The sequence below is a fragment of the Mirounga angustirostris genome, unplaced genomic scaffold (genome assembly GCF_029215605.1).
Source record: "Mirounga angustirostris isolate CCGP_5_RB_7025 unplaced genomic scaffold, mMirAng1.0.hap1 SCAF_4, whole genome shotgun sequence".
Lineage (NCBI taxonomy): Eukaryota > Metazoa > Chordata > Mammalia > Carnivora > Phocidae > Mirounga > Mirounga angustirostris.
The window spans coordinates 106,614,380-106,638,950 of NW_026991712.1; the positions used below are offsets into that span (position 1 = coordinate 106,614,380).

Below are 24,571 nucleotides of genomic sequence, written 5' to 3' on the forward strand. Positions count from 1 at the left end.
AGGCTGCGTAATATTCCACTGTATGTATATACCACATTTCCTTTATCCATTCATCTGTCAATGGATGTTTTGGTTGCTTCTATCTCTTGGCTATTGTAAATAATGAAGCAGTGAACATGGGTGTGCAAATATCTCTGAGATCCTGCTTTGAGTTCTTTTGAATGACATTGTATTTGTAATGTGCTTTTATATACCCACTCTTACCTGGCCATCCCATAGGTGCTCTTCTACATTTGTTTGCTTTTCCTGAACACAAGTGCTGCAATTGTACTCAGTCAGGGCCATGGATTCTGATGAACTATATCCCTGTGGGACCTCAGAATGCAAGCCTCGGCACCAAGCACCTGACAAACACACAATGTTAGAAGGAAAAGATAAACCAATTTGTGTAACATTATAAAATGAGATACCTAACTTTGTGTGAAGAATGAAACCATTTAAGATGAGCTCATTTACCTTGCCTCCACTGTAAAATTGGCTTCTCCTTGATTTTTGTCTTCATGTCAGAAGAAAACCCTTTCAGAGTTAGCTAACCTTCTTCCTATGATCATATGGCAATCATCTCCATTCCCATCTTCCCCTTTCTTGGCTTTACTGTTGGAGGGTAGTAATAAGAACTAACCTTTATTGGGTACTTACTATCAGGCACTGGTCCAAGTTCTTTTGTATGTTAACTCATTTAATCCTCACAAAAGCCCATGAAGACCTCCTATTTTTATCTACATTTTGCCAATAAGAAACTGAGGCACTGAGAGATTAAGTGACTTTTCCAAGGATATTCAGGTATATAAAGATATAGGCCAGGGCTTATGGCAGACAGGATGGAGGTGACCTTAGGGCAGCACTTGGAAGACACAATGAAGAATCTATCCATTGTTGGGGTCCTGTGCACAGATTTACAAGGAGTTGATCTGGGCTGCCATGGGCCCTGTCAGATGAGCATGCTGGAGTGATATCTGTTCTAGCCCAGCAAGCAGCTAAGTTAACCTCAGACCCCACTGACATTCCTGTGGTTGTCAAGAATCAGATAGTGTAACATTTTGATCCAGGAACATGACGGCATCATAGCCGCAGTGCACAAAATGGCCTGTTGACATCTCACATCAGTTCTCCAGCAGCCTGTCATAGGGGTTCAATCCTACCTATGTTAATTATCTTATAGAACTATGAAAGTTCCAGCAGTTAGGCCATTTGTTTATGTGCATTGGGCAATTTTCTATTAATTTTAGAGTAAGCTTCTTTGGGACACTCAACGGATTGACTTATCAAAATATTAGTAAGAAAGGACCATGTTTTGAAACATGGTTCAGGTCACTTGGTTTATAGAATTTTGTTATGTTCAATAAATCTGGTTGGAGGAAGAGACAAGTGTATAAAAATACAGTGGTAGGTACACAGAAAATTAAGCAAATAAAAAAGTACACTTAACTACAGAAAAAACCAAAAAGTACAAAAGGAAAGGAATGTAATTATTTCTATTATTTGGATCAACTATGAATAATACTTACATAATAAACACTACTGATTTAACAAAAATTATGACAACTATATTGGGAGGATGAGAGGAGGGAAGGTATACGGTAGTGAGTAGGTGGTTTAAGACCACAGGACTTTCATCTTTTTTTTTTTTTTTTAAGATTTTATTTATTCATTTGACAGAGAGAGAGACAGCGAGAGAGGGAACACAAGCAGGGGGAGTGGGAGAGGGAGAAGCAGGCTTCCCGCGGAGCAGGGAGCCCGATGCGGGGCTCCATCCCAGGACCCCGGGATCATGACCTGAGCCGAAGGCAGATGCTTAACAACTGAGCTACCCAGGCGCCCCAGAATTTTCATCTTCTATGTATGAAGTCAATAGATGGCTCTGAAATTGGTATATGAAGAAATAGCAATATAAGCATATTTCTGGAAATAAAACAAGGAGAAAGAGTTAAAATAGTTGTGTCAGTTTCTTAGATCCAGGTGACAGGATTCTGCCAGGCATGTTTAAGTAAGAGGGGATCTTAGTTCATAGAACAAGTCCTGGAACTATACCACAGAACTGGCCTGGGAAGGGGGCTGCTATGGCTGCCCCTAGAACCAGCTGCATCCACTGAGGTCAGGAAACTCAATCTGCTAAAACTAACCCCAGAATATATTGCCTCTGCTGTACTTACACCAGCAAAAATAGACTCTAGCCACCCAGCTGATTTCCTCACATTCTTTGCTTCTAAATCAAAGTACATGAACCTTACTCATATTCCCCAATTCTGTAGCAAGGGAGGCTGGGATTTTCCCCCTAATTCTACTTTGGTAAAGTGGGGTTCACTAATGGGGGGTTGTCAAACTATGGAGAGGGCACTATATAGTGTTTTGTCTCTTCCTTCTCTCACATGCTATGTCCCCAAATCACTGAAATTCTGTCTAAAATCCTTCATAAATGGTTCGTAAATCTGTTCACTTTTTTCTACTTTCCCTGCCATTTCTCTAGAGTAAGTCACTTCAACAGTTTCTCAGTTGGTCTCACTTTGTATGGTATTGCCTCAGAGCATGGGAAATAAGAAGCTAGAAGAGGGAAAGAGAGAGCCTTGGGATTTGTGGGTTTTCTAGAAATACTACCAAATTAAAATTTAATTGTAGACAGTGCCAAAGGCAGAAATACGTCTACATTGTTTCCAAAGAGACAATTTAGTACTTTTCTTAACCAGAACAAAACTCCCCCCTGCACCTTCAGGTTGCCTTATGAACCTATTCAGGAAAGCCATGTGGTGTGGGGTGGTGCAAACTCTCTGGACAGGGAGGTTAGAGTTCAGGTTCTGTGACCTTCTTTACTCTTTCTATGGTCTTGAGCAGCCCCATAGCTCTCTGAGCTAATTTGTTATAGAAGCATTAAAGAATTTCTATGGAATGATCAGCCATTGAAAAACACTAAAATTGCCAAAGTGTCCAAGTGACTAAATAAATTATGATCCACCTACACACCAAAATGCTATGTAGTCATTAAAAAGAATGATGTAACTCTAAATATACTAATATGAAACAATTTCCAATATAATCTGAGTGGAGAAAACACAGTATAGAAAAATACATGTAGTATGCTAGCATTGTGTATGTCTGCATGTCACTGTGTGTGTGCTTTTAATGGATATAGGCATATTTATGTTTGTAAATTCACAGACCATCTTTGGAAGGGCGCACAAAAAGTGGCAATAGTGATTGCCTTCAGATAGGAGAACTAAATGGCTGGAGGCGGGGTTAGGTGGGGATTCAGTATCTTTTGAATTTTGTTCTTTGTACTTATATTACCAATTCAAAGACTAAATACAGGGGCACCTACATGGCTCAGTTGGTTGAGCATCTGACTCTTCATCTCAGCTCAGGTCTTGATCTCAGGATTGTCAGTTCAAGCCCCATGTTGGGCTCCATGCAGGGTGTGAGGCCTACCTAAAATAAATAAATAAATAAAATGTATAGCATTAAAAAACAAAAGACAAAAAACCAAAAAATAAATGCAAAATTTTTTAAAGAACCTGGAATTAACTCCTATCTATGAAGGCTGAAGAGATAAAGAATGAGAGAGAATTAAATTTGAGGCCTGGGTGCAGCGGGAGCTTGGAGCTTCTCTGTTACCCATACTTATCTACATCTTCACTTTTCTTATTTTGTGAAGCATTTTACCTTTAGTTTAAATATTTACAGATCTATGGTTTACAAGTAGGGTTTTTGTTATGCCATAAAAAAATTCTCATATTTTCAAGTTTCTCTGCTTGGAATAGATGTATTATATTCTATTAAATATGCAAAATGTGTAAGTCATGAAAAGTAGAAGGACTTTCAATAGGAGGTTTTTTTTTTTCAGGAGTCTAGAACTAGTTATGCCTGAGAGTTTTATAATGCCTGTACGCAGCATTTGCAGTGGGCAGAATGCATGCACATACGTTATCTATCACTTGATCCTTTGCACAGGAGCTCCATGTGATACTTGCTATTCTCAGCTTTGTCCAAGATCTAAAATTAGAGCTAGGCTAACATTACATTTCACTTGATTACAAGTCTGACCGAGGATTTTAATCATCCCGGAGCCACACTGAAAACAATTCTCCCTGAAATCCTCTCTCAGCTGGTAGTCACTAACTTTGGGCATGTTAGCTTCTGCATCCACTGACAGTGGTAAGTGTTTTTCAAAAACATTTTTTCCCCATTCTTCACATAGAAAGAGGTTGCTGATGATGACTTCACTGTGTCTGAATTTGCTGGAATGTATAACTGAATTTGGAATTGAATTTAAAAGTCTCTTGTGGGGTTTCATAGTCATGCGTGTAATTGTTTTCCTCTGAAATACTGATTTCCCTCAAAGTTAAGTATTTTTTTGTTTGTTTGTTTTTGGGTTTGTTTGGGTTTCTTTTTTCCTTTCTTTCTTTTGCCTTCGGAAAGCAGACTCTCCGGGGTATGTCCTTGCCAAACTGTGTGCTTTTCTGTTATCTAATCAAGGTAGAGAACACAATTCTGTGTTGGAGGTAGAAATATATATATATCATTATTGACTTGTTTTCCTCGAAGGGAAATTGGTCACTGTTATAGGAAAGCTGATGGCTGAATGAAGTTCAGTGGCAAACTGAGGAACCCAATGAGCATATGAATGGTTATGTATGTTTTAAAAAATACACATTTACATGTACATACTTGGGATTTTAAAAAATGTTTTATTATGTGATAAACACTTCAAACTTGCTAGAATCTGAGACAATAAATTGTAGGTTGACTGTGATGTTCCCAGGGGTTTGGATTATCAGCATATGTATCCCAAGTTTTCTTGATGGCAAAAAGACCTTGCAGTCCATTTCTGTGGAAACTGTGCATGCTTTGCTTAAAAATAGAGACCATTTCCTACTAATTTTCTGCATTGGCAATTAATTATATATCCATCCTAACATTTTAAACATTTTTGTCCTCTGTAATAGAGTTATTCTGCCGCCCCCTCTCTGTCTCTGTCTCTCTCCCACACTGCATACTTTTAAGGAAATCAATACTTTAGAGAAGATTAATAATGAAAAGCAAGGGCGCCTGGGTGGCTCAGACGGTTAAGCGTCTGCCTTCGGCTCAGGTCATGATCCCAGGGTCCTGGGATCGAGTCCCGCATTGGGCTCCCTGCTCCTTGGGAGCCTGCTTCTCCCTCTGCTTCTCTCTCTCTCTCTCTGTCTCTCATGAATAAATAAATAAATCTTAAAAAAAAAATAATGAAAAGCAATATTCTCTACCCCATTTCTCTCTATCACTCTAGAAGTAAGCATTTTAACCATTTCAGGATTTAGTCTTCGGTAGTTATCTCTATAGTTCCTGTTTTGTTTTGTATTTTTTCAAAGGTGGTTATTATTCTTATCAACTTTAGGCATTATCTATGGAACTTCATTGTGAAAGATGATGCTTAAGTTCACTTACACCTCCATAGAGTTATATCCTTATTTTTAGTTTCTCCCTTGATTTCCTTTATAACTTGAAACAAATGCTTCAATATCTAGTTCTCATTCCATAAAATACAGTGTCTATGACTCCCCACTTTGAAGATGTGGCTACTAGTGTTCTTTCCTTCTACTTCCCCATGTCCTTCTTCCACATTCTATTAAAGTATTTATATTTTCGGGGCGCCTGGGTGGCTCAGTCATTAAGTGTCTGCCTTCGGCTCAGCTCATGATCCCGGGGTCCTGGGATCGAGCCCCGCATCGGGCTCCCTGCTCGGCGGGAAGCCTGCTTCTCCCTCTCCCACTCCCACTGCTTGTGTTCCCTCTCTCGCTGTGTGTCTCTCTCTGTCAAATAAATAAAATCTTTAAAAAAATAATTTATATTTTCAAGATGTATTATACTTATTACATTCTGTTCTTTAGCCATAAATAAGTTGTTCTTGCTTTTTTATAGGTTGATTTATTTAAAAAGTTGATTTCCATCACTCAAAAAGAAACTCTGCACTTTAGCAGTCACTCCCTCTTTCCCCCTCTGGAAAGCCCCTGGATATCACTTATCTACCGTTTTTTCTCTATGGATCTACCTATTTGGGACATTTCATATAAATGGGATCATACGTGGTCTTTTGTGTCTGGCTTCATTCACTTAGCACACTTCATTCAAAGTTTATCCATGATATAGCATGTATCAGTACTTACTCCTTTTTATGGCTGAATAATAGTCCATTGTATGGACATACCACATTTTGTTTATCCATTTGTCAGTTGACAGCCAGTTGTTTCCACTTTTTGGCTATTGCGAATAATGCTACTTCAACATTCAGGTAGAAATTTTTGTGTGAACATATGTTTTTATTTCTCTTGGGTATAAATCTAGTTCTAGGTATAGACCCAATAGAGGCAATACCACTTGAGCACCATGAAGATGAGGAGAAGAATTTTGGAAATAATATTGCTCATAATAGCAAAACTCTGGTACCCAAATACCCATATTCATTGGGACAGAAAAATTAAATTATGCCATAGTCATACATTTTGGAGATCATGGCATGTCAGTATATGAAATGTTTTACTTTATGGAGCTATATAATTTCCCACGATATGGATGTACTATAATTTACTGATCAAAAGTTATATTGTGGGATGCCTGAGTGGCTCAGTCATTTAAGTGTCTGCCTTCGGCTCAGGTCATGATTCCAGGGTCCTGAGATCGAGTCCCACATTGGGCTTCCTGCTTGGCCGGGAGCCTGCTTCTCCCTCTCCCTCTGCCTGCTGCTCCCCCTGCTTGTGCTCTCTCTCTCTGACAAATAAAATCTTTAAAAAAAAAAGTTATATTTTTTCCAGTCTTTTGCTTCTATGAGAAACATTGCAGTGAATAACTTTATAATATGTAATTTTAAGATTGAAAATATTTGCAACATAAATTCCTATGAGTATGAATGTACATTTATAAGACTGATGGACATTACCAAATTTCTCTCCATTGAGAAGAACAAATACTACCACCTTTAGTGTATGAGAGCACCTGTTTCCCTACACTGTTGCAAATTTCACTTCTTCTTTTCCAAACTTTATACCTTTCTATTTACTTCCTTTGCCTTGTAGCCATTCCAGTATAATGTTGAATAGTTGTGATTGTGGACATCTTTGACTTCCTGAATTTGGGAAGAAATAATTCAATTAATTGTGAGTCAAATTCTTTCACTATTACCAATACAATTTGATGAGAAATCAGTACAATTATTTGTAAGGCAAATAACATTCCATCAAATGGATCTACCATAATTTACATAACCATTCCCCTATTTGTACTGTCCTTTCCTTTTTGAGATTCAGGTCACAATCCTCAGTATTACACCTGCCCATTTACGATTTATTTTACAAGAGCAAATAATCCCAGTATACTGCCAGTTAACCAAATTCCAGCCTATGCATATAGCATCTAGATTAAGTAGATAGCCCCAAATGCTGGTCTTAAATGTATATATCCATTATTTAATCATTTTCCTAAACTGGGCATGTAAACTAGTTGCAGTTTTTCATTATTGTTAATTACATAGTAGCAAAGGAAGTAGACTTGGCTTCACTTTCCACCTCTGTCACATACTAGACATGAGACCTTGAACAAATTGTCCATCTTTTTTAAGGCTCAATTTTTCATGTGTACATTACACACAATAAAAGCACCCATGGTAGGGCGCCTGGGTGGCTCAGTGGGTTAAGCGTCTGCCTTCGGCTCAGGTCATGATCCTGGGGTCCTGGGATCGAGCCCCACATCGGGCTCCCTGCTCAGCGGGGAGCCTGCTACTCCTCCCTCTGCCCTCTGTTCTCCCCCACTCATGCTCTCTCTCTCACTCTACTCTCTCTCTCTCTCAAATAAATAAATAAAATCTTTAAAGAAAAAAAACGCATCCATGGCATAGTATTTTTATGAGGATTATTAAGTGAGAGATGATATGTGAAGTGTATAAAAATAGTCTTGGCAACATGGAAAGTGTTCAATAAATATAAGCTATTATGATCATTTCTGGATTCAGTGACCATTCTGAAACAGGTTTTTTTCTCCGCTACAATTAGGTCCTTTTTGAGATGGCATCTGTGACTCAGCGATTCAGAATCTAATGAAGTTGGTGACCCTGTGACAATGTGGAGAGATCATGTCAGAAAACGCAGTTTGTCCTGGGGCTGTCAGTGCTGTGAAGGAAGTTTGGGAAGAAAGAATAAAGAAACACAATGAAGACCTGAAGCGAGAGAAGGAATTTCAACAGAAGTATGCTTTAACATGTTTGTTATTTTGAGTTAGTGAACATTCACCATATCATCATTATAGAAAAGAGCACTTGTTAAATGCCTTATTGTTGAACTTGATATTTTTATTTACTGAGAACTCAAACTCTAACTAAAGGACACACGCGATTTAATTACGTGTGGCTGTGTGGGGATGGCTGCAAAAAGTACAAGTGTCTGTCTGTGAAAATAGTAGTTACCTTCAGGCCCTCATAGGAGTCTGTTCAACATTCCTCAAAGTTTGATTAGCGTCTTTTAGTCCACTTTTCAGTGATTGCTCGTTCAGTATTATATCCTGTAGATACTAAAGCGACATCTGGCAATAGAAGGTACTAGAGATTCTCACCTACTTGAACAGCTGTGAGTTTCAGCCAGGGTCCCTGTGGGTCGCCTGATTCCTTGATTTGGGCTATAATACTTAAATAGTTTGGCTCTCATTTCCTCTGCCTTCTTGATATCTCCCTATTTTCCTGATTGGATGTCTCCAAAGCATTCTATTAATCTTGCAAGAAGAGCCACTTTCCTTATGGATCCCTGTGATTCTCATTCACCAGGTCTCTTTCTAAATATTAAATTGTCTTTTTGTCTTGCAACATATATAAATATCGGACCATTTTTTTTTTTACAGATTTTATTTATTTATTTATTTGAGAGAGAGAGAGAGAGAAACAGCATGAGAGGGGAGAGGGTCAGAGGGAGAAGCAGGCTCCCTGCAGAGCAGGGAGCCCGATGCGGGACTCGATCCCGGGACTCCAGGATCATGACCTGAGCCGAAGGCAGTCGCCCAACCAACTGAGCCACCCAGGCGCCCTAAATATCGGACCATTAATAATGTTATATGTCAATTATATCTCAATGGAAAAAATGCTCCTGTGTCAGTTAACAAGTACCATAAAATTCAACTAAGAATGGCTTAAGGACCAGGGAAGTCCTGAAGCAAGGCAATCCCAAAGCCTGAACAGCTTTAAAGACTCGGTTTCTTTTTATCACCTTCTACTGCTAATCTCAGTGTGTCAGTTTGGTCCTCAGGTTCCCTCTGTGAGTGTCACAGGATGGCTGGTCCACTTCCAGGCATCACAGCTAGGCATCATTATGTTATCAGAAGAGTGGAAATGATTTCTGTTTCTTCAGGAATGAGGAAGCCTTTCTGGGCGCTTTAGGAAACCTCTCCCTCAGCTCTCATTGGCCAGAACTGGGTCATTTGGACTCCCTTAATCCAGTCCCCTTCTAGGGGAATGAGACTGCATGATTCGTTTAAACAAATTAAGATTTACACCTGCGTTACTTGGGGGAAGTACAAATGCTTGAGAATAACAGCTATTCTCCCAGTAAAGAAGAGGGGGAAAGGTTCTTAATCAGCAATTATTTTGTGTCTGCTCTCTGTAAAAACAAAAATCTGGATGGGGAGGGACCATTCTTTCCAACCAAAGCCAATAAAAAGGATAATGATGCTGACAGTGAAGAGGGTAGCAGCCATTTATTGTGCACTTACTGTTTACTAGGCACTCTGCTAAGTGCTTTATTTGTACTATCTCATTTAATCCTCTCAACACACTGAAACGGTGTCTTGATGAGGATTATTTTGCATTATGAGAGAAGGAAAACCAAAATAATGTTTTCTTTTTTAAAAATTTTTAAAAAGATTTATTTATTTGAGAGAGAGTGGGGAGGGGGGTGAGGGACAGAGGAAGAGGGAGGAAGAGAATCCCAAGCAGACTCCTCGCTGAGCAGGGAGCCGGATGCAGGGGTTGATCTCACAACTCTAAGGTCATGGCCTGAGCTGAAATTAAGAGTCAGATGCATAACTGACTGAGCAACCCCAGTGTCCCCAAAATAATATTTTCTAAACAAGATATGTTAACTTTTTTGGATATTTGATCTGGGGCTGGAATAGCACTCCACCGAGTCAAATACTCAGGCTTTTATCTTGTTGCTCAACTGTGCATGGCTTCCATTCCTAAAGTCACTTAATGGCCCCAAATGATACACCAACTGCAGCCAACATATTTGATCCCAGCTAGTAGGAAGTTGCACCCACTCCTACTTCTGCTAACATCCCAGTTATATGAATCATATCTAACTCCAAGGGAGGATGACTAAATGAAGTCTTCAGCCCAGTTAAATTTAGAGGCTCTATTATTGAGGAAGAAGAGGAGTATCAGTCTCTGCCACACATGAGTGTTCATTTTCTCCCTTTTAAAGATGGAAAACCTGAGGGATAGGCCTAAGTAACTTGTCAAAGATCACACTGCTAATAAATATGGAACTGGCATTCATACCTACGCAGTCTGATTCAGGAGGCATAATATTCACCTTAGGTCTTTCCCTAGATTGGTCCTTTATATATAAAGCTACTCTTATGAAATCTCTTATGTTTGTATTCTATAGTTATGATAAACTTGACTTCAGAGTACTCTTAATAAATCCTATCCCTTTTTAAACAGTGGGCAGGGCAGGAATCCTGACTTGCTTCTAAACTCCTGAACTTCACCTATTACACATGTTTAGTTAAGAACCATTTAATTGGGGCACCTGGGTGGCTCAGTCAGTTGGGCATCCGACTCTTGATTTTGGCGCAGGTCATGATCTTAGAGTTATGGGATCTAGTGCCTCATCGACTCTGCTTGAGATTCTCCCTCTCCCTCTGCCCTCCCCTGCCCCTCATGCATGCGCTCTCTCTCTCAAATAAATAAATAAATAAATAAATTAATTAATTAATTAATAAAATCTTTAAAAAGAAAAGAATAATTTCAGCAGCTTCACGTTCTCTCTCTACAAAATAGGCAAGGGATAGAAAAGGTTAAGGATGTAAACTAATGCTGCTTTTCTTGGCTAAATGTGGCTAAAGATTTATTTCAAAAAGCCTGAAGTTTAAACAGAAATTGACCCCATTGTCTTTTGATGCCAAGCTGTCTTGAAGAAATCAAACACTTGGGTAAGAGTTGGTGTGGCAAAATCTGGGAAAGCCTTTAGACTATAATAAGAGGGTTTCATAGGAGGTAGAAAATTTCTATTTAAAATTGAAAGAACATCAAGCTTAGACTAAATAATGGATGAATTACAGAACACTAGAGCTGGAAGAGACCTTAGACATTATTTAATCCAAACCCCATTGTAATGGCAAGGCCCACAGAGGTGGTATGAATTGCCCATGGTCACCAAGTTAAGTGATGCATTCGGACTTAGATCATAGAAATTTAGATCCAGAAAGAATTTAAGAATCATTATAGGAGATGGAAAGATACTAGTTGAGTAATAGTTAGCCTCACTGTAAACTCATTAAGGACAGAGCTTTTTGCATGCACAATGTGCAGCATAGCATTTGGCATATAATGGTTGCTTGATGAATTCTTTAAGTAAAAGTTTAGGGAATAAGACATCTAATTGCACTTGTCATAAAATCTTGTTCTGAAATACATAGATCTTTTTGGCAAGTGACTATTCAAATTAATTAAACCTATGTTCTTTGATAACTGCTTATATTTCTTTATTATGTATCATTCTAAGAGGCTAAGATTTCAATTCTAAACTTATTCTTTCTCATTTCTCATACATTAAAAATTTTCTAGTGTAGAAATAAAAAAAACTTTTGCAACCTTATACTAGTCATTTTCATAGCTTGATATTATTCTTATGTATGTTTTCAATGAACCAAAAATCAATAGGAATGTGTTTCAGAATGACAAAGGTTTTATGCATTTTTATATCTGAATAAAATTGGAATATAATCATATAACTTAACTCTGAAGTTGAACTGTATTATTTGCAAGTCATTATAAAGTTATTAACTATCTATGGATTAGATGTCTAATAAATGCAAGTTGAAAGGACAGTGAGATACCACTTCACGCTCACTAGGATGGCTATGATTCGAACCATGGACAATAACAAAAGTAGACAAGGATATGGAGAAATCAGAAGCCTCATGTGCTGCTGGAGGGAAGGTAAAATGGTACAAGCAATTTGGACACAGTTTAGTAGTTCCTAAAAAAAAAAAAAGTTAAAAATAGAGTTATAATAGGATGCAGCAATTCTTCTCCTAGGACTATACCCAAAATAAAGGAAAACATATGTCTGCATAAAAACTTGTTTACAAATGTTCATAGTAGCATTATTCATAATAGCCAATAAGTGGGATTAACCCAAATGTCCATCAGCTGATGAACAGATAAACAAAATGTGGTATATTCATGCAATGGAAGATGATTCTTCTATAAAAAGGAATATAATACTGAAACATGTTACAGCGTGGGTGAACTCTGAATAAACTTACACTACATGGAAAGACCACATACTGTATAAATATGAAATGAAATATGAAATGTCCAGAATAGGCAAATTCATAGAGATAGAAAGATCAGTGGTTACCAGGGGCTGGGAAAGGGAGGAATGGGTGTGGCTTTTATTTTATTTTTTAAAGTTTTTAATTTAATTCCAGTTAACATACAGTGTTGTATTAGTTTACGGTGTACAATATAGTGATTCATCAATTCCTTACAACACGCAGTGCTCATCACAAGCGCACTCCTTAATCCCCATCATCTATTTAACCCATCTCCCACCCATCTCCCCTCTGGTAACCATCGGTTTGTTCTCTGTGGTTAAGAGTCTGTTTCTTGGTTTGCCTCTTTCTCTCTCTCCCCATCCCTTTGCACATTTGTTTCTTAAATTCCACATATGAGTGAAATCATATGCTGTTTGTCTTTCTCTGACTTATTTCGCTTAGCATAATATTCTCTAGCTCCATCCACATTGCTGCAAATGGCATGATTTCATTCTTTTTTATGGCTAATATCCCATATGTGTGTGTATATGTATATATACACACATATGTTTATGCATATACATATATATGCATCTGTATATATACATACATGTATATGTGTGTATGTATATGTATTACCACATCCTCTTTATCCATTCATCAGTTGATGGACACTTGGGCTGTTTCCAAAATTTGGCTGTTGTAGATAATGCTGCCCTTTGAACTGGTATTTTGTATTTCTTGGGTAAATACTTAGTAGAGCAATTGCTGGATTGTAGGGTAGCTCTATTTTTAACTTTTTGAGGAAACTCCATACTGTTTTCTAGAGTGGCTGCACCAGTTTGCACTGGGTTGGGAGTTTTTTTGAATGATGAAAATGTTTTGGATCTGATAGTGGTGATAGTTGAGCCAACTCTGTGAAAATATCCAAAACCATTGAATTGTATACTCTAAAAGGATTAATTTTATGCTATGTGAATTATGTATAACTCAATAAAGCTATTAGTTAAATCTATGGAGTTATGACACTTTTCAAAACTTAAATATAGGGCTTTATGATTCAAATCATATTTATAATTCTTACAAAACAACTTCTTTTCTGATTTCTAGATACTATCGATCAAATGGTTTTTTTTTTTTAAGATTTTTATTTTATTTATTTGACAGAAAGAGAGAATGCGAGAGAGGGAACACAAGCAGGGGGAGTGGGAGAGGGAGAAACAGGCTTCCCACCAAGCAGGGAGCCCGATGTGGGGTTCGATCCCCTGAGCCGAAGGCAGACGCTTAACGACTGAGCCACCCGGGTGCCCCGATCAAATGGTTGTTTTTGACGGATCACTTTTTATATAAAAGTGAATGCTACCTATGTATGTTGTTACTGGCGACCTAAAATGTCTGCTCTCTTAGGCTAGTGCAGATCTGGGAAGAACGAGTACGCTTAAGCAAGCTAAAAGAAAAGGTCATCAGGGAAAATGGAAGAGTCATTTTGAAGATAGAGAAAGAGGAATGGAAGGTAAGCTTCATAGAAGTAATATTTGATTTTCTGTATTTTACGTTTTGTGGGAGAGTTGAGAAAATGATTCTGAGACTGTGTGATTAAGTCCAGAATAGTTAGAAATTCTAATGTTAATAATACACCAAATGAATTTGGGCAACATGAACAACTGAAAAGAAATATAACTTACATTTTTTTGGTAAAAACTCAGTCAGTTTTCTTCAACTCTGCCTAAACATAAGTCATTTGCATTTTTTCTCCTACTAATCCGACTAGTAAGCAACTTCTCATTTCCATAAAAAAGATGACCATCTGCCTAACAAAAATCATATAGCTTTTCCAAAACAAATGCCCAGCTAAAAGTCCACAAAATGGAATAGGATATTCATTTTTTTCGAGGGCTACTACCTGATTCATACTCCCTCTCATAAATATACACACACACACACACACACACAGAGTTTGCTTAATTACATTAGGCATGCTCTAATTTTTATAAAGGTATCTATACCTTGGGTCAGTGTTTGTTTTCATACATGTAGGTATAGTTAGCTAGCAGGTTATTTTCTCTTTGGGCTATTTTAGGTTGAAAGGGAAAAGGTGTAAAGTTCAGAAAGGTTGAAACTCTTAAAATCTTTATAAAAAAAATCTGTAAAAAACTTACAAAATATTTCAAAGAGAAATTTGAATTATTCACTAAAATGATTTTTTGTTTCTCTAACCACCACATTCTCATTTTCAACTATATATGTTCTCTAAAAAAGCCTAATACAACAATATATTTAGGACATTGTTATATGGGTGTGCACTATTGACCAAAATACATTATCTTTGTTTATTCTGATTGGGGTTTGAAGGTTTAGTACCTGTACCCCCAAAGTAAAGTTCTTAAAACTCAGAAGTAACACAAAGCACTTGGAAATATAACCCATTAAGGAAAAAATATTCCAAAGTTCTTTTACAAATCAAGTAATATTGCTACAATTATACTTCAGTATGACATGATACTAAAATAATTTAAGTAATATAGTAATTCTGTCATTTCTTTTACTTGAGTTTAGACCCTCCCTTCTTCTCTACTGAAATTGAATCAGCTACAGGAATGGCAACTTCATAGAACTGGTTTATTGAAAATTCCTGAATTCATTGGAAGATTCCAGAACCTCATTGTATTAGATTTATCTCGAAACACAATTTCAGAGATACCTCGAGGAATTGGTAAGGAAGATTGCTTTTATTCCCGGGTTTTTTACTGAGAATTTTTTTGATACATGGAATAATGTAGCCCCGAGTCTTGAGAAAATTGTAGACATCTAAATTGAAGCTTCCAGAGGACCCAAGTTTCTGGAATTTACAGAAGTGATTCAAGATAAGATTTCAAGGCAAGGAAAGTCCCTTGGGAAACATTGTATAGATTCTGGAAACAATGTGTCTTGTTCAGTTAATCCTCCTAGAAGAGAACAGGTTGAAGGCAAGAAAGAAAGATTCCTTGGATGAGAAAAAAAATCCCTAAATGGAAAATTGGCCATGATATAGGAGATAAAACAAGATGAAAAAAAAAAAACCACATTTTTTGCTTATAGCACTGATAAACCTCCTATCTTTAGAAGGGATAGGACATACACTGGGAAAAGGGAAGAACCTGGGAAGTTTGATTTGCCAGTACGAAACTGGCAAGTAAGTTATGCTGTAATAAATAACTGAAAACATTATTTTATATCCATCTGCTCTCTATCGTGTATTATTTTTTTGTAGGACTTCTCACTAAACTTAAAGAGCTGATTCTTAGTTACAACAAAATCAAGACTGTCCCCAGGGAAATAAGTCATTGTGCCAGCTTGGAGAAACTAGAACTTGCTGTAAACAGAGACATCTGTGATCTTCCACAAGAGGTCAGAAAGACATAAATGTCTATGACTTATTGTCCACCTAATACTGGTTTACTTCTCAACTGTGTGATTGCCAAAAATAACACTAATGAAGAAATGCTATAGATTTTATTTCAGAAAATATTTAGTGATTATCATTTCCTATTATAACACATATTTTTAATTAGAGAAATATCTATTTAGCATAAAAGATGCAGTACTGACATCATTTGTGATCTCCTTGAAGGCCAGAGTAAGAGTCTTATTTATTTCTATCTCCAGAATTGAAGGCACAGCCTAAGTTGTAGTTGTAACTTAATAAATGCTTAGTGAATAAATGATTATCACAAAGCACAGACAATGTGGTGATGGAAAAATTCTTTTTTTTTACTAGTTGGTGTTTATAGAGTGATCAGTTTTTGAAATAGAGGTGAAGTGGTAAGAAATGAATTCTTCAGTTTCAGAAAAGTGTTTCTTTGCTAGTTTCTTAGGCTCTGCTGAGTAAAAGAAAGCAATGGGTTTGCAAAGTCTTCAAATTTTGATTTGGTATGATGACTTGTTATTAGTAAAACCAAGCTGATCATAGTGATAGAGACACTTTCAAACATCCTTCAAACGTATTTAATGATCTTACAATGAGCAAAGAAAATTTCCAAGGTATTGACTTTGCAAGATGAAAGTTAAGAAACATAATTAAAACTCAAAACAAAATAGACTATTCCTTTCTCCCATTCTCCACTATTTTTGGTGAGAATATCACTTTTTTTCCCACACCAGTAAATATGTCACCAATTGTTGCTCTTGCAAGTAAAACATAGTTTCTACATTTATATCTATCTCATCTTTGAATAGTTCAACTTAATGAAATGTATGTACTTATTTATGATGAAAATGATGATCATAGGGACAATTTCTTTATATCTACAAGAGGTCCAATAAATATTTTATTTTGAACTTTCTAATTCTTGTGATTTTCTTTCTGGGATTGGTTCCATCACTAAAAACGCTGTATGAATTCGGGCAGGTCTATTAGCCTGTGTTTTCCTTAACTTTTTCACATAAGAAACAGGTTTTGCTGAAACAAATATTGAACTGAAATCTTGACCCTGGGATTATTTCCAAGAATGGCTTCTTTTTTTTTTTTTTTAAGATTTTATTTATTTATTTGAGAGAGAGAGAATGAGAGACAGAGAGCATGAGAGGGAGGAGGGTCAGAGGGAGAAGCAGACTCCCTGCCGAGCAGGGAGCCCGATGCGGGACTCGATCCCGGGACTCCAGGATCATGACCTGAGCAGAAGGCCGTCACTTAACCGACTGAGCCACCCAGGCGCCCCTCCAAGAATGGCTTCTAAATTAGCTGTGAAGCCCTGAACTCACCACTTTACATAAAGAGGTCTCAGTTTTCACATATGCAAAATAAAGACTGTTGTTATAATAATGTGAATATCTTTCAATATAAAATCAAAGGGTTCTAGTGCGACTCAGAAATCAGTAACAGGAAGAGACTTATGTCTCAGGCACACTACGCTGCACACTGTACACAAACATATTTATGCCAATTGAAAACGATCTTTCTATACTCCATTCTAAACCATATGAAAAATTTTGAAGTCTGATTTTGAAAAAGTACTTTATTCATGGCTTGAATTCTAAAGCTTGGACAAAGATTACCTACTAAATGGAAACCTGCTTTTTTGCATTACCCACAAAACACTGCATTTGTGGGTTTTTGTTTTTTTTTTTTTTTGTGGTGTTAAAGATATGGAACGAATCTTAACATTCCCTGAGATAATAAAACAGAACTTGCCTAGATAAAATAGAAAGCTTTTTGGAAAAGTTAACTAAATTCTCACATTTTGAAACTTTCACTACAGTGTTATATGGAAAGAGTTTAGAAATTTTGTGGCTTTAGGTCCATGAAAACTTTGAGTGCACATCACCCATCATTTCTAGTTACATGGTATTTCTCAACCATTTTGTCTATAAAATAGAAATAAGATACTCATCTTGTAAAGTTGATGAATAAACTAGAGTTGTAAGCATCAACGTGAATACATTGAGTCACTGATATTAAGAGAAAAAAGCAAGTTAAGGGAAGTACAGTATCATAATCTTCAAATAAAAGTACTAAATTTTGTTTATGAAAACATATAATAGTAATTACAGAGAAATATTTAAAAACATGTATTTATGTATAGTAATGAAAACAAGAAAACATGCACAGGAATAATAAATACCAAATTCAGGAGAGGGGTTCCCTCTGGAAAGGAAGAAGGGAGGAACACATAGGAGGCAGTCATAGCAACATATATATATATATATATATATATATATATATATTTTTTTTTTTTTTTTTTTTTTTAAAGATTTATTTATTTGAGAGACAGAGTGAGTGGAGGAAGGGGCAGAGGGAGAGAATCCCAAGCAGACTCCCTGCTGAGTGCGGAGCCCGACGGCAGGGGTGGGGTGGGGTGGACATCTCACCACCCATGAGATCAGGACCTGAGCCAAAACCAAATCACTTAGCCGACTAAGCCACCCAGGTGCCCCTGAATACATTTTCTTTCTTAAGCTGAGCACACTGGTGTTGGGATATCATTCTTAATAAACTTTTATTGATGTTTTCATTGAGAAAATAGAAGTACCAAACAGTAAATGCTATGACTGAGATAGCATATGTAAAATATCAGGCACAAAAAAGAAGGTTCAATAAAGAGAAGTATTATTTTGAAGTTTGGGTTTTCCCATATAAATCTCAAATGCAGGATGAAAGGAAAATACAAGCAAACACAAGCAGGTTCTGTAAGTGCTGGAACTTGGGTATTTGGAAGATAAATTTTCTTTGAATAGATGAGCTTTCTATAAGTTTTTCATTTCTCTGGAGGTTATTTAGCTTTATTTTTATTTCAAAGTTATTGTGGACGATGACTAAAAAAAAGCCCAAGCATAATGTGAACATTCCTTGATGTGAAAAAGCGCTACTAATGTGAGTGTTCTAAGAGTTTACATTGTGGACATCCATTTTGAAAAAGCTTGCTTGCCTTTTCAGCTCAGCAATTTGTTAAAGCTTACGCACCTTGATTTGAGTATGAACAACTTTACTACAATCCCTCTGGCTGTGTTGAACATGCCTGCTCTTGAATGGCTCGACATGGGGAGCAACAGACTTGCACAACTTCCTGATACCATAGAAAGGTAAATATGTAATTTTCTGTGCATTAACAGATGTGTTGAAGTCATCCATCATAAATAACAAAGGAGACCCCAAGCATAATCAATCACAAGAGACCCATGAGGTACTAAATATGCTACTTTTTAACAATATTTTCATTTACTTAAGTATAAGGGCTTTGGGAGAGAAAAACTGGCTCTCTGACTTCAACATGCTGACACGAATATGCCACACAGTAACAACATTACTTTGTGCATGCCAGGCCCTCTGTGGGCTTTACAAATGGATGAAAACTAATGTAGAGATGTAAATTGCTCAAGATCACAGTGTTAAAAGTGTGAACCTAGGCAGCCTGGCCCACAGTCCATGCTGTTAACCCTTATGCATACTTGTCTTACCCAAATAGGCATATTCATAGTTTCTTATTTTTCTCCTAACACTCTAGTTCAGACTAGATAACATTTATAGCTGTTCTTTAAGAACTCCTATGAGAATAGTGAAGAATTCTAAAATATGGTTTCCTTTCTACTACCACATGCTGAGAAGTGTATTGTAGGGATTAACCCTCCAATGTAGTTTCCCTAATAATCAGGTAACGTGAAGTCGGTTAACTCAACTGGTACACTGGTTAAAGGAGATGTTATGAAAGATGACATTTGTTTCATTTTAGGTTAATAAGAACCAGGGTTTTCATATTATGTATGATTAATCACAGAAATCTCTTTTAATTCATCAGAATGCAGAGTCTACATACATTATGGCTGCAACGGAATAAAATAACATGCTTGCCAAAAATAATCAGCAATATGAAAAATCTGGGTACTCTTGTACTCAGCAACAATAAACTGCAAGATATTCCAGTGTGCATGGAAGAGATGACCAATCTGAGGTAAAAGTTGTAGACACAAAACTGACATGTTCCTTTCTGGCTGCAGAACAAGGTAATATAGAGAAATTGTTATTAATGGATTTGAGTTCTCATTCATATGAATGAATACATTTAAAAATTTTTCCAACTTTGCAATTCTATAATTTATAAGTAGGATTCATATAATACTGGCCAAAATTATTCAAGAAAGAATTCTTGAAACAAAAGCCATACTGGGATTATGGGCTTTCAGGAATGCCCTCAGTTGGTGACATTTTTATGAAAATCGTCTTTGGAACTGCTAACAAACCTCATCTACAAATAAAAACCAAAGGCATAAAAATAGTGCTTATTTTCCTTCTAAATGACTACAGTGGACACAGGCAATTATGTTACAGAAAGAATAAATACAACTTTTTACTAAGTTAATTACTCTCAGAACTCCCTCAAGTGTTCCTTCCAAAATTTAATTTCCTGACAGAGAATGTAAGAGAATTCACATCAAATCCCACAACTTCCATAACAAAATCATTCATTCACCTATTCAGCAACTGCTGAGTCCTGTACTCGATGAAGGTACAGTGATGTATAAGACACAAGTCTATAAAATATGCAGAAACTTCACCATATTAAATACATGCTAGGGACTAATAGTTGCTTCTATAAGCTTTGAAAATGAGTTGTCTAAAACTAGTGTTTTTTTCCTTCTGGAAGAGAAACTTAAAGGATTCTTAGGATTTACTACATTTCACCAAAATGTTATTGAAACCAGTTAAAAAAAAAAAGTAATTTAGTGTATTATCATTTGATCTTTCCTCAGAAAAATAAATGTACACTTCTATGGCATCTATAAAAATATTGTTTTTTGGTGAACTGCTAGGTTTGTCAACTTCAGAGACAATCCATTGAAACTGGAAGTAACACTTCCTCCCAGTGAAAGCATAGATGAAGAAGAGGAACGGGAATTATTTGGCCTTCAGTTTATGCATGCATATATACAGGAGTCCCAGAGAAGAGCAGGTATGGCATTTTTATATAACACATGTCAAATATTTGGTAGAGGAATGTGTGTATATATATAGATTCCTTTATAGATTTCTCATTCCATCTTACCTTTTCTGTCAAATTTTGTCTTTTGGTCAATATTGTTGGAGGAAAAAAAGTGAAATTCCAATCTGTTCACAATTTTGATAAAGGCTTAGAGAGAAATTGTGAAGATACTGAAAGTTTTTCAAGTGGTGACAGGAAATAAATTTCTTTGGCCAAGGACCTGAAGCACAACCAAGGGAAGGAAGATGTGATTTTTTAAAAAGATTTTATTTATTCATTTGAGAGCGAGCGAGCACAAGCTGGGGGCTGGGTGGGGGGGCGGGGGAGAGGGAGAGGGAGAAGCAGAGTTCCCACTGAGCAGGGAGCCTGACGCGGGGCTTAATCCCAAGAGCTTGAGATCATGACCTGAGCCGAAGGCAGACACTTAACCATCTGAGCCACCCAGGTGCCCCTGAAGATGTGATTCTTAAAGCTTCACTACCTCATTCTATCAGTTTGTCATATATTTCAGTGTACTCATGAACACTACCTTCCCTGTCATTTCCTCTTTTTCTATAATCCACAAATAGCAACATAATATTTTGCCTAGGAATGAAAAATATTAAGAGAACAGATTTTTAACCAATAGTTAAAATGTGAGGTTTTGATATATAGATTTCAATCACTCAGTCTCAATTAAGAATTAAACCACTTTTTCAGTAAAGGAAAGCCTTTAACTTAAACCAAGATTATAAGAGGCCAAAGAGACAATTCTATTAAGAAAAACAATGAAACAATAGTATAGTAATAGAAATCATTTTATAATGCACTAAAACATGAAGAGTTTTTGAATCAAAAGGTCAGATTTAATTTATCTTCTAAGATAGCTGCTTTGGAGAATGAGTATAATCCAAGCAAACAAATGGCAGTGTTTTAGCTAGAAGGAATCATTTTTACCAACATCCAGTGGCAGATATTAGGAAATGGTCATCTAATCTGTGGTAGCAAGTCACAGAAACAATAGCATGGAAAATAGATTGGAGGACGACAAGTAAAGTTAGTTTGGGGCCTAGTTCAGGGTATAAATACATAAAAAACAGGTAGTAGATAGAATTGGTGATTGAATGATGGGAAATGAGAGGACTCTAAGATTAATCTGTTTTTGGTTAGAGCAACCGGATGGATGGTGATGCTGAGATGAGGTGGTAGAAGTGGAAGATAAGGAAATTTGACATAGTTGTGGGACATGTGGGAAGAGGTAGTTGTGTAGGTGAATTTGAAAGTTCAAGAAGGGGTTTGCTGTCCCTATAAAATTTGGCAGGTCAAGGAATAGCAATATACATATCCCACATAGTTACTTTTTTATGATATCTTAAGGGAAGTAAACAAGGTTGGGGAAAACAAGAATCTTGACCTATAGCTTGTTGAAGGGTAAGCTTATCCGCCCATAAAATACTTAGTACCATTGTCAGAAACATCATGAAGCTAAATGGGCACAGGACTATTATCAGTATAACTATTGCGTGTATGTGTATGTTTTGTGAAACATAGTTGAGATTATGCCTGTTGTAGAATATTTTTTATTCCTGGGCATAAATTGTTGAATGATGCAAAACAGACTGTATGACACCAATTAGCATTGCCTGACCCAGTAAAATCACGGAAATTATTGAATGATGTATATTACCCTTTATTTATGTTCTCTTGATTGGGCAGCATGAGTAATTAACTTTAGAAATAATCAAACTACCTTACTTTAATAATATTTGACATGGAACTTATAAAAAGAGAAAAAAGGTTACAACTTAAGCAGAGATAATTAAACCAAGTTTGCCTATTGTCATTAAAAATAGATTTGTGAATTAGAATTATTAACGTATTTATTGAGTACTTACACTGTGCTTGGAGCTGTTTTAAGCATTTTACATGTGTTATCTCATTTGTTACAAAACCTTGTGAGGTAGGTAGTATTATTATTATCTTCATCATCCTCATTTTAAGAAGGGGAATCGAGGCACAAGGAGATTAAGTAGTGGCCCAAGGTCATACACTAAGGTGGTAGGGCAGGATCTGAACCCACGCAGTCTCATAAAACACAGGAGATTAAAGCAGAAAAGCAGGAACTAAAAATGCGCTAGGCTTCTATTTTATAATTCATGTACTCATAGATCTATTTATAGGATAAAAAAGTTACCTAAGAATATCATTATAGTACCTAAAATTATTAATTCTGATCTTTGTCTTGGCAAAGGTACCAATGATTAAGACAATTTTCACAAATAAAGACAGAAATAAATGAAGGATAACGTGAAGACAGTAACAGTCCTTACCATATGTTTGGATTAATATTTGCTTGTGCATAGAAACTGCTTATGAGTTAAATAAGGCCTAAGTGTGAGGTGGTTTTGGTTTCATTATCTAATTTCCATTTTATTCCAAATTATTTTCTCAAACAGGGGAGAATATATAGTTGTGCTTATATGTACAAAAATGTCCTTTTAAAAGATATGATACCTAATTAACTTCAGAAGTTATTTGCAAATTTCAATTTAATTTGTGAATGAGGCTTATAAGTTATCTTTTTGGAAGTTCGAACTAGATAATTATTCAATTAAAAAAATGAAGTGAAACAGTTCATTTCCCTTGAAAACTATCTCTTCACTTTTGCTGTTTGTCATGGATAAATTCAGAAATACATAAATACATGTATGGCTCTGGAAATCTGAAGGTGAATTCATTAATTGATTATGAACATCTCTGAATTTCTTTGCATTAGGAGAAACAAATCACAATAGATTATCCTTTCCAGATTGGAATGGACCAAAAAAAATCCATATATAAGCCAAGTTCTCAGACTTGCCTTTGTTACAAATGGACAACTGATCATACATCTTGAACTTGAGAAGTAAAAAGTACTAAATAAATTTCCAAAATTAATACAAATAAGAAAGCTAATGTGCTAGTTGTGTATTGATGTGTTACGTGTGTTTCAGATAACCAAGTCAACTGTTCAACTACTTTACCAATCTCTATAAATACTGATGGATAATATAACTCAAGATGCCCTGCTGAAGAGAATTACTTTGAGAATTTGGTGAATTTGCTAACATTTGGACTTCTAAGTAAAAAACAAAGCTATAACCGAAGTTCAATGAGGCCACAACATTTTTTAAAGTTCATATCTCTGCTACATAAAGTATATTTTATGAATATAAAAATACAATTAAAAAAAATTTTTTTTGGTGGAAGACAGATGTTCACAATTTCTTTTCCATTAAGCAGTTGTTTCTGGTGATGAAGAATGATTTGGTAAAGCAGTTAACAATACATTTTCCAAAGATACCAGAGGATCTGTATAATACTGTAAAGCAGGACTGAATCCTTTCTGCTGTAAATACTCGACTCGGCCTTGGTCAATCAGCAATTTACAAAGATGCCCTATTTTCTTCTTTTCTTCAACAGTAAGGAACCTAAACCGAATAATCACAAAACGTCGTTAAAATTTGTAAAAGTTTACAAAAAATTATTTTAGTCACTTCTATTTATTGATAAGTTCCTAACTAACCTGCAATATACTAGGTGCTATGTCCCATGCTTCCAAGATATGTTTTATTTTTGCCACAATAAAAGTGTATTTCAATGTATTCTAAAAT

General features: G+C 36.3%; 2 protein-coding genes and 1 pseudogene across 3 annotated transcripts in view; 2 read left to right on the plus strand and 1 right to left on the minus strand.

Moving 5' to 3' along the window:
* Window positions 1-335: 335 nt before the first annotated feature.
* LOC123860303 (ragulator complex protein LAMTOR5-like) lies at window positions 336-1,094 on the plus strand (annotated as a pseudogene).
* Window positions 1,095-4,016: 2,922 nt separating this feature from the next.
* Window positions 4,017-24,562, plus strand: LRRC39 (leucine rich repeat containing 39). Of its 2 annotated transcripts, none has more exons than XM_045897106.3 (9): window positions 4,017-4,146; window positions 8,013-8,205; window positions 13,894-13,999; window positions 15,043-15,199; window positions 15,737-15,873; window positions 18,899-19,044; window positions 19,758-19,910; window positions 20,770-20,909; window positions 23,912-24,562. In XM_045897106.3, the coding sequence occupies exons 2-9, from the start codon at window positions 8,093-8,095 to the stop codon at window positions 23,965-23,967; spliced, it is 1,008 nt and encodes a 335-aa protein (XP_045753062.1). In that variant the 5' UTR covers window positions 4,017-4,146; window positions 8,013-8,092; the 3' UTR covers window positions 23,968-24,562. The 2 variants fall into 2 exon arrangements, with proteins under 2 accessions (XP_045753062.1, XP_045753061.1); XM_045897105.3 differs by lacking the exon at window positions 23,912-24,562 and adding an exon at window positions 23,695-23,803 and having other exon boundaries at window positions 4,027-4,146.
* Window positions 16,947-24,571, minus strand: part of TRMT13 (tRNA methyltransferase 13 homolog) — a 28,153-nt gene continuing 20,528 nt past the window's right edge. The window contains exon 11 of the mRNA XM_045897103.3: window positions 16,947-24,388. Within this exon, the coding sequence (XP_045753059.1) occupies window positions 24,193-24,388 (196 nt within the window). The 3' untranslated portion in view covers window positions 16,947-24,192. The remainder of the gene's footprint in view (window positions 24,389-24,571) is intronic.